The sequence below is a fragment of the Mya arenaria genome, chromosome 10, assembly GCF_026914265.1.
Source record: "Mya arenaria isolate MELC-2E11 chromosome 10, ASM2691426v1".
Classification (NCBI taxonomy): domain Eukaryota; kingdom Metazoa; phylum Mollusca; class Bivalvia; order Myida; family Myidae; genus Mya; species Mya arenaria.
The window spans coordinates 54,852,158-54,861,529 of record NC_069131.1 but is presented as its reverse complement, the minus strand read 5'-3'; the positions used below and the strand labels follow the sequence as shown (position 1 = coordinate 54,861,529).

At 33.0% G+C, this 9,372-nt stretch overlaps 1 protein-coding gene across 5 annotated transcripts; it reads left to right on the top strand.

Moving 5' to 3' along the window:
* The first annotated feature begins 2,755 nt into the window (after positions 1–2,755).
* LOC128206133 (uncharacterized) lies at positions 2,756–9,058 on the top strand. 5 transcript variants are annotated; one of them, XM_052908399.1, is made up of 8 exons: positions 2,756–2,867; positions 3,508–3,672; positions 3,885–3,926; positions 5,226–5,264; positions 6,190–6,222; positions 6,994–7,032; positions 7,454–7,492; positions 8,429–9,058. In XM_052908399.1, exons 3-8 carry the CDS (start codon positions 3,887–3,889, stop codon positions 8,473–8,475), a joined length of 237 nt encoding a protein of 78 aa, XP_052764359.1. In that variant the 5' UTR covers positions 2,756–2,867; positions 3,508–3,672; positions 3,885–3,886; the 3' UTR covers positions 8,476–9,058. The 5 variants fall into 5 exon arrangements, with proteins under 5 accessions (XP_052764359.1, XP_052764361.1, XP_052764358.1 ...); XM_052908398.1 differs by having other exon boundaries at positions 2,779–2,867; positions 3,474–3,672; XM_052908400.1 differs by lacking the exon at positions 2,756–2,867 and adding an exon at positions 2,875–3,024.
* The last annotated feature ends 314 nt before the right edge of the window (positions 9,059–9,372 follow it).

The window sequence follows — 9,372 nt, the reverse complement described above, 5'->3', positions numbered from 1 at the left end:
TGTCCACATGGTTAAAAGCGAAAGTTTTTTACTTTAATAGACAAAATGTGGTACCAGGAATGTCCTAGACCTTTGTCGCGACGCTAGTTAGAGGGTCTTATGTGATGCTTCGAACAAGCAATAAATCATAAACCATTGCTGCCTCAAACTAGCTCAGCAATAACATTACAGAGAGAGCATTATTTTTAGCATGCAAAAATGATGATATCGCACTTTTAAAATATATTAGGAAATCGAATATGTGTTTCTGATCTTGAACACTATTACGATAAATGTCAATCAGGTTTTGTCAGTAATTATCACTGAAGTTCAACATTGACACATTGATTCTAACAGCATTTCAGCCATTTAGGCTTTTATAAATTTGTATGAGGCCGACAACTATACAGTATATCATACACGTTTCAGGAATACGTATTTATCTAATAATTGCTGTTTTCGTTTCTTGAGTACTTTTAATGGATTTTTTAATAAATGATTAGGCTGAATAACTCGTGGTTGTTTTCATGTATATATAAACAGTTGAATATAACCCTATGGTCTATTTTAAGTTTAATTTTTAGAATCCCAAAACTTCTAAAATAAGACCTTGTATTAACGCTATCTGATAAAGCTGAAACGCTATCTGTTCATGAATATTCATATTATTTACAAAAATCAGAGAGTGTTCTTTCTTTATTGTATAAATTCAAATAGAGAAATTAAATGAAGATGCCATAATATTATTAAGAAAACCGCAAATATCGCGTCATTGGCTTTATTTGACACTGTTATACATGAGGCTTATCTACGTTTTACTTTTAAGTATAAACTTATACGAATGCCATTTATATATAAGATGTTTAAGAATGATTTACTTATTATTTGTAAAACAAATCCAATTTGAAAGAAATGTGTTTTGATTGTTTGCTTTTGTGCGTGTAAGTTTAATAAAATCGTGTTGTACCTCAGCCGCATAAAATACTGAATCAGGTATATCTTAAAATAGTATAAGGATATATTTAACAAGTTCTTCAAGGCTTTAGTAATACTGAAATTTGAGTACTCAAGTAGACAATGCACATATCGTAAATGACATAAAAAAACTAGTCAAGCAGCTACTTGTGAATTTAAGCCAAGGTATATGCAATCTTAAATAGCAAATACATGTATATTAAGTTGAAGTAGTAGAAGTTAGGTATTAGCATTATTATTATTATTATTATTATTATTATTATTATTATTATTATTATTATTATTATTATTGAGGCTAAATGAGATAATACAAAAGTATAAGTTTAAACGAATTTTAAAACTTGAAAATAAGTTTTTGTTTGTTTGTCCTAAAGTGTGTTAATCTGAACCTGAATTGCGTAAAAAGACTCCTCAATACGTTACATTTTAAAATACCATACTGATATCTTACCATTTGGTTAACCTATGGTAATACTGAAATTTGACTACTCAAGTGGGTAAGGACATGTCGTGACAGGACATAAAAACAAGTCAAGCAGCTACTTGAAGATTTTAAACATTTAAGTTAGCATATAATCGGCGCTTTAAAAAGCATGTTCAGTCAATTATGAGACTATATAACTTCTCTCAAGCCCATTCGTAACCTGGTATTGCGCTCTTTTAAGAAATACTCGAAACTCATACTACGACTTGGCTTTAATCGAAAAATGGATATACAATATTTGTGTATCAAGATTTGGATGGAAAATGAAGAGGTATTCGGTACTCAACGGACAAGGGAGTGTTCACCGACATAGTCACTTGATATGCAAACTAAGGTCGACCGATATCGAGTTTTGGTCTAGCATGTACGGCTACAATCTAATATGGTCGATGATAAGTATTTATAAATAGCTATAGTTAAGTTTTGTTTCGTCCTTGAACTACAGTCTGTCAAATATAACATGAAATACGGAAATGTTTATATCCGTATTATTAGGGTGACATAAAAATCAGTCTGTAGTACTAAACATTATCTTTGTTGTCATCCTTAGATACTCTAAATTTGCTTAGTTGGTAAGTGCAAAAACCAAATCATCTTTGACGAACTTAATAAAAATGAACAATACGGCTTACGTTAATTGAATGCGCTTTAAATATATATAAGTTATCGTTCATATTTTGAAATTTATGGTAAATAAAACAAGCGAGCGTAGCGAGCGCCATGATATACCCCATAAAATTCAAAATATTAACAATAACAAGTATGCAGCTTTGCCTATTATGTTACGAACGCAATACCTTTTAGTTTGATCATGTAGACCGCATAAAGAAAATTGATCTGACTTATTTTTATTATACCTATGCGCCTTGATAGTTTATGAGAAATAGTTTTTAAATTTCAGAAATAAATACAGCGATTTTATTGGCGAGCAAAGAAGTTAAATGTGTATCATCGAGTAGTTAACTATAGTAACTATCTCTGTTGATTGATATGTCATTTGAAACTTTCGTGAAATGAAATTTGTTTACGATCTTAATTTATTTAAACATGTATATGAGGTATTCTAGTTGCAGTTTTTTTTATATACGACATGATTTGCAAATAATACCAATTTTACATGGCCTGCCAGTAGCCTTAATTTCACATGTTTATGGTGGTATGTTTTCTAAGACTATATTACTTATTTGGTTGTTTCAAAATATTTGTTTTGAAGTAACTGATACAATATAATAACTGACAAATACAAGCAATGAACGTTATAAAATAGAACGCATATCTTAAGTGGGCATGTACTTTCAATACACGGCATATAACTCACTACGATTGGTATGACACATCACGTGAACAATTTCACAAAGAAATAATGAAACTTGAGCCACATCGGTGACATTATTGTTAGGTTATCTTACAGGAATATGTTTGTGATAGCGTAAGTTTATTATCAATAAACCTTTTAATAGTTACTATTATGAGGGTGTTTTCGTTCGGATCGAGTAAGGAAAAGCACTGTGATTATCTTAAACATATTAACATATAAGAAAACAAAGGACAAATACATTGGCGTCATTACCATTGAACGCTTCACGGTAAAACACTTAAGTACATTAACAAAGTAAAATGATCTATATAGTTAACGTTTCACTGGCATAATGTGGCATACTATTTTAGTTCTTAATTGGATTTTTTTAAAGTAAAACCTGGCGATAATGATATGCATACTGGTACTTGCAATGCTATTTATACATTTGATCGATATTTCTAAATATATCCGGCGGAAATAGTAAAACGGAACCAATATGGCTTCTAAACAGTTTATCAAAATTCACTAACTAATTAAAACACTATGACACTCGTTTTGGGGCACCAATTAATGCACCAAACAAAGTGCATTCATGTATTTGGTGAGCTTTGTAGGATCGCACGAGGTGGAGAGATGCCACCAATGGCCATAATCTCCATTAAGACATTAGGATATTGTCTTTACCAACTGACTCTTGCTCAATCATTAGCCACTGTGAATGATAACCATTTTCAGAACTACAAGCGATATGTCATGGAAATCTTTTCAGCCTTAAACAATGAAGAAATCAAAAGACAGGTTGCAGTATTCATTGACAAAGTCGAGAGAATCAATATTGATGAAAATGACAGGCGTCTATCCGAAGAGTTCATTCGACAGTGGGAGCTGGCATGCTCCAGATATAGCAATTACTTCTTCGATGACTCTGCCATAGGTGATGCTAGTTCATAGAAATCTTTAAGGGTGATTGAGAGAAATTTGATGCAATTGCGACCAATTAATGTTCAGTCTATAATTATATACCTTTCAAATTGACAAGCGATTGATAATGCAAATTTTTACCTTGAAAATTGTTTGATAAATCTTAAGTTTAGGTCTTTTTAGTTATTTGATTGTATTTGTTCATGATAAACTTGTTGTTTTTAGTTATGAAGACGCTTGATCTCCACATTCTTCGAGCACCACAAGGTAAGAATCACAGAAGTTATTATTTTGTATTATTTGTAAATTGGACTGCATGTCTTGTTAATTTTCTTCTATAACATCTGTGTTTTTGTAAAGAATCAAGAAAAAAATCATGTGTATATCTGTTTTGTGTAAACCTAGCAGTTAGAGAAAGGATCTTGTATAAGAAGTGATTGCTGCAAATCAGGTTGATCGTTTTAATTTGTGAGTTAATTCGTAACGATTAGGGGCAGTATATGTTTTGTTCTGAAATGACAAAAAAGAAGCTCTATTTTAGCTTATACTTAGTAGTTGTCAGTTGTAAATAATGCAATGGACATTTCAGGGCAAACCTGTGAAAAGTGGTTAAACCCTAAATGCTAACCTTTTTATGGAATTATGAAAAAAAAGGGACAAGCTAGAAAACAACCACTGTTTGTTTAAATGCACAAGGGCCAAACCTTAATAGAAACACAAAGAAAGAAACACCAGTCAATAAAAACAATACCAAACTTTCTTTTTTCGAACATCATTGTAAGTAACTCAAGCTTTTTGTAAACGATATGTTAATATAAATAGTAAGTGTGTATGGGGGAGTAAGATTTCATGAATTTCTATTCTTGAAAGTCTCGTTGGCTTAGACCTTTGGCCTGGTGACCCATATTAAAATGACTGTAAGCGATCGCTCATTAGGCATATTTCAAAAAAGATACAAGAGTCATATTTTCGTTATTTTCGTTCAAGTACTTTCAACTGAAAACTTACGTTTGTAACTTTGTTTTTATGTAGTATAAAAGAAAGGCTGTCCCTGTTTTGGGGAACATCATTAACAAAGGATCAGTGAATGTCAACTTATAAAAATGTACTTTTTCATTGAATCTGGGCTGTTGTAATTGAATTTCTCTAGTATTCCATATATTTGTTTTATTTCATTGTTAAAATGTGCATATTTTACTAATTCAAATCTCAAAATTTAAGAGACATTTTGCCCAGCTAAGTGAACATACAAGACAACACTATCATTTTTGGACATTTACATTCACTGTACTGCAAATATAATTATAATGGTGGATTGAGGCTGTGTACACTGAAATCATTTAACTTTACATTGCTATTTTTCAAGTTCCCGTTGTCTTAATTAAACAGGATAATAAAATGCAAGAAGTCTCAGTAATGCATATTAAAACTTTGTGTAGTAATGCATTCGGAAATGGTTGTTTTTCAGGAAATGTTAGTGATCATTTTGGCAATGCTTAATCTTGCTCCCTCAATTGTTTATACAATACGTCTATATACATTACCTATGTTTTTCTTATTTTTAAGGATCTACTGTTGTGCCTTTGCCGGCATTCATTTCACAAGGTAAGAACGATATAATGGTAAGATACTGATATACATTCAGATTGGTTTAAATATTGTTAAGAGGGTTAATGCAAATAGCAAACAGCCTACGAACTGTAAAGACAGATGGCAATTCAATGTTTACTCATGTGATTAAGTAGTTTAAGGACAAGTTATATCAATTGGACAGAAGAAATTCAAGGGACAACGTTCATGATTGTAAACGAGTAGTAAAATGCCGACAAGCATGGTTTTGGTGTGTTTCAGGAGAAAAATGATGGTTCTCTTTTATTTGTTGTTGTTTATTGACATTAATTGAAACAATGGAAAAGGAGTTTGTAAACTAAATTGGATCAAAATTCAGCAGAAGCAGAAGCTGTAACAGTAACAGTATAATAAGCAGCAAGAGCAGCAGCAGCAATTGCAGTAGTGGCAGGTGCAGTGACAGTAGCAGTAGCAATTGCAGAAGAAGAAGCAATAGTAGTAGTAGTAGTAGTAGTAGTGGTGGTAGTAGTAGTAGTAGTAGTAGTAGTAGTAGTAGTAGTAGTAGTAGTAGTAGCAGCAGCAGCAGCAGTAGCAGTAGCAGTAGTAGTAGAAGAAGAAGCAGCAGCAGCAGGAGCAGCAGAAGCAAAAGCTGTATCAGCAACAGTAGCAGAAGCAGCAGAAGAAGCAGCAGAAGCAGAGAAGAAGTGGCAGCAGCAGTGGCAGTGGCAGTAGCAGTAGCTGTTGTTGTAGTAGTGGTGGTGGTTGTGGTGGTGGTGGTGGTGGTAAATAAATATAATACAAGAAGTCAAAGTAACTTATATCAAAACTTAGTGTAGAATTGCATGCGGAATTGGTTCTTCGTGTTTTTAAGAAAATGTCAGTGATCTTTCGTTGCACTTCTAATTTATGGTCCCTTTATTGTGAATGCAGTCTGTACACATATGTTTATCTTATGTTTCAGGAGCCACTGTTGTGCCAGCATCCATTGCACAAGGTAAGAATGACTATAGAATGTTAAGGTACTGATATACATTTAGATTGGTATAAACATTGCATACAGAGGCCATGCAAATATCAAAGAGACTACTAACTGGAAACACACATGACAATACACAGTTGACTTATGTGATAAAGTAGTTTCAGCACAAGTTTTTTCAATAGGGCAGAAGAAAGTCAAAGAACATAGTTTATATTTGTAAACAAGTAGTTAAATACCGACAAGCATAGTTTTGGTGTGTTTTAGGAAAATGGTGGTTCACTTTGGTGTTGTTTATTGACATTAATTGAAACAATTCTAAAGTAATTTGAAAACGAAATGGTACAAAATGCATTAGTAGTATGAATGTTATAAATGACAATATCTCTTAGTTGGTCGGGTCAGAAGAAAAAGTAGTAGTAGTAGTAGTAGTAGTAGTAGTAGTAGTAGTAGTAGTAGTAGTAGTAGTAGTAGTAGTAGTAGTAGTAGTAGTAGTAGTGGTAGTAGTAGGGGTAGTAGTAGTAGTGGTAGTGGTAGTGGTAGTGGTAGTTGTGGTGGTGGTGGTGGTGGTGGTGGTGGTGGTAGTGGTAGTATGAGTTGTAAATAAATGAAATGCCAGAAGTCTCAGTAATGAATATCAAAACTTCGTGTGGTAATAAATGCGAAATTGGTCGACTTCATGTTTTTCATGAACTGCTAGTGATCTATTGTAGCAATGCTTAATCTTGCTCCCACAATTGTTAATACAATACGTCTATACACATTACCAATGTTTATCTTGTGTTTCAGGAGTCACCGCTGTGCCTTTGCAAGCATCCATTTCACACGGTAAGAATGACTTAAGAATGTTAAGGTACTAAGAAGTAGTAGTAGTAGTAGTAGTAGTGGTGGTGGTGGTAATGGTGGTGGTGGTGGTGGTGGTGGTGGTGGTGGTGGTGGTGGTGGTAGTAGTAGTAGTAGTAGTAGTAGTAGTAGTAGTAGTAGTAGTAGTAGTAGTAGTAGGAGTAGTAGGAGTAGTAGGAGTAGTAGTATGAATGCTGCAAGTGGTAGTGATTTTGGAAGCGTATGTGGTAGTTTTTCTGGAAGGGGTAGTGGTACTGGTACTGGTACTGGTAGTAGTAATACGTCAGAATAGCGTTTTGGTGAGTGTTTGTTTTGAACCTTTTACAGCCAAGCTAATAATATAATATCTCCCAATGTTTTCGATCCGTAGTCTGCATCATATTACCTTGTTTGTCTTATGTTTCAGGATCCACTATTGTACCCTTGCCAGCATTCGTTTGCCAGGGTGAGTTAACTATAGAAGATATTACGTATTTGTGTAGACAAAACACATACAATACAGGGGCAAACCAAATGTTGAACTGCCTACGAACTTGAAAAACAACACAGCACCCAGTTTATTCTGCTGATAACTTGGTTATCAACAGTAAAGATCTTAAGTTTTAAGAACATAATATGCTTGGTTTCGTTGGGTGGTTCTGTTGAAGTGTTGCCTCCATTTCTCGCAACTTCTTTAGCTTAACAGGCTTAGGTACCTGATTTCAATAATTCCAAAATACTTAATTTTGATAAATGTTAATTGGTTTATTGTGAATACCATAAAGTTTTTTCCTATCTAAAATAGGAAAAAACTCTTAAAGAAGTAAATATTACGCAAATTATTGAAAATAACAATAGTGGGCTTACCTAACCCTGATTTAAGGGAATTAAGACGTTTCGAGAAATTAGGGCCTGATGTTTTATACTTCTAACATATGATTTTCTCTTCATAACATGTTAACCAAGCTTCCATGGTTTAACGCGTTAAACAATACCAATTAGGAGGGAAAATTCATTTACCAAACTAATATATTTTCATAAATAAGTTTTCAAAAAGAATGCCATACATTGGCATAACTGCAAGATAAGAACACTTTAAAACAAAGATGTCAGTGGTGCAATGCTTTTATATTTGATATAACATTTCTGCCTAAATACCGTTTAAACAAACATTTGAACTGCCCTTTATAGAAGATCAACGTTAGCACATGCTAGGTTATTGTTATCTTTAGACATCAATTTAGAGAATTTGAAGAAACGAGTTTTGTTTTCTAAGACTTGATCTTATTTCCAGAAAGTATATTTATTTTCCATTTTCATTGTCTGGTAACGTTATTTCTAGAAACCTATTTTCTAAGGTAAAATATCATATAATAAGCTTTCAATCTTATGTATGTTGCAGGAGAGAGCGACCGGAGAATGAGAAGCAGAGTGACTTCTGTTTGGTAGCCATGTTGACTTATTTCAAGATTGTACCTGTTTGGTTCATACTGGTGAAATAGTTCTATGTTGTTAAGGGCTATATGTATGTACATACTTGTATAAATTTATATATGTAATTAACTTTAAATGAGAAATATTTGACTGTATCGTTTCTATGAATGGGAAATGTTTTCTTTGTTGCAAAACCTATTTCATCCTATTTATACGATTTGTTTATTTTTTTGTTGTTCATATTTTCGAAACTCCAAAACTTAGAAAACATAATCACAACATGATGTACCTGATTGATCTGATTGAAAAATGTATATGAATCTCATGAAAATGTGTTCTGTTATAAACGTACAAAGATAAACAAACATAATCAGTTTTAAAATAACCGCTAGAGACAGTTAAAGGGACGTAATTCAAATATGTTTAAGTAACTACTTTTTTCTAGAATACTAAATTGATTGTAACATTGTCATGTTGCATGTTTTTGAATAATTGTTTCATAATTGACAGGATGTGCAATATACTTGTTATATATTTAAATATGTACATATCAATAAATAAATATAGGTTGTTCACCTTGTTAGGAATTAAAATTAGCCAAAAAAATATTGTTTTATTTTCTCCTGCTTTTTGTTTCTAAAACTTTTATCCCTCCCAACAATAGGAACAGGTTGATAGCTTTCTTCAATTGAGTGAGTCCGGTAATAGGTTGATGCGCATTTTTAAGTGGTTATGTTCCGCAAGGCCCGGTGAAGAAAGTATCTTGTTCTAACGGAAACAGTAAGGATTCCTGGTAGGTAATGGGGCTACCTTGACCATAAAGGTGTACCACTAATTTCAGCAGCACAAGCGCAGTCGCCATCCAAACAAGGGGATGATAGGCTGCATCACTATCATTCACCCGGGAGATTT

What these genes read in the sequence shown, in the direction of transcription:
- LOC128206133 (XM_052908397.1), top strand. Translation starts at nt 3,282, where the DNA reads ATGACACTCGTTTTGGGGCACCAATTAATGCACCAAACAAAGTGCATT. An exon ending in GCCGGCATTCATTTCACAAG is followed by an intron (nt 5,265 to 6,189) that starts GTAAGAACGATA and finishes CTTATGTTTCAG; the next exon opens with GAGCCACTGTTGTGCCAGCA. An exon ending in GCCAGCATTCGTTTGCCAGG is followed by an intron (nt 7,493 to 8,428) that starts GTGAGTTAACTA and finishes TGTATGTTGCAG; the next exon opens with GAGAGAGCGACCGGAGAATG.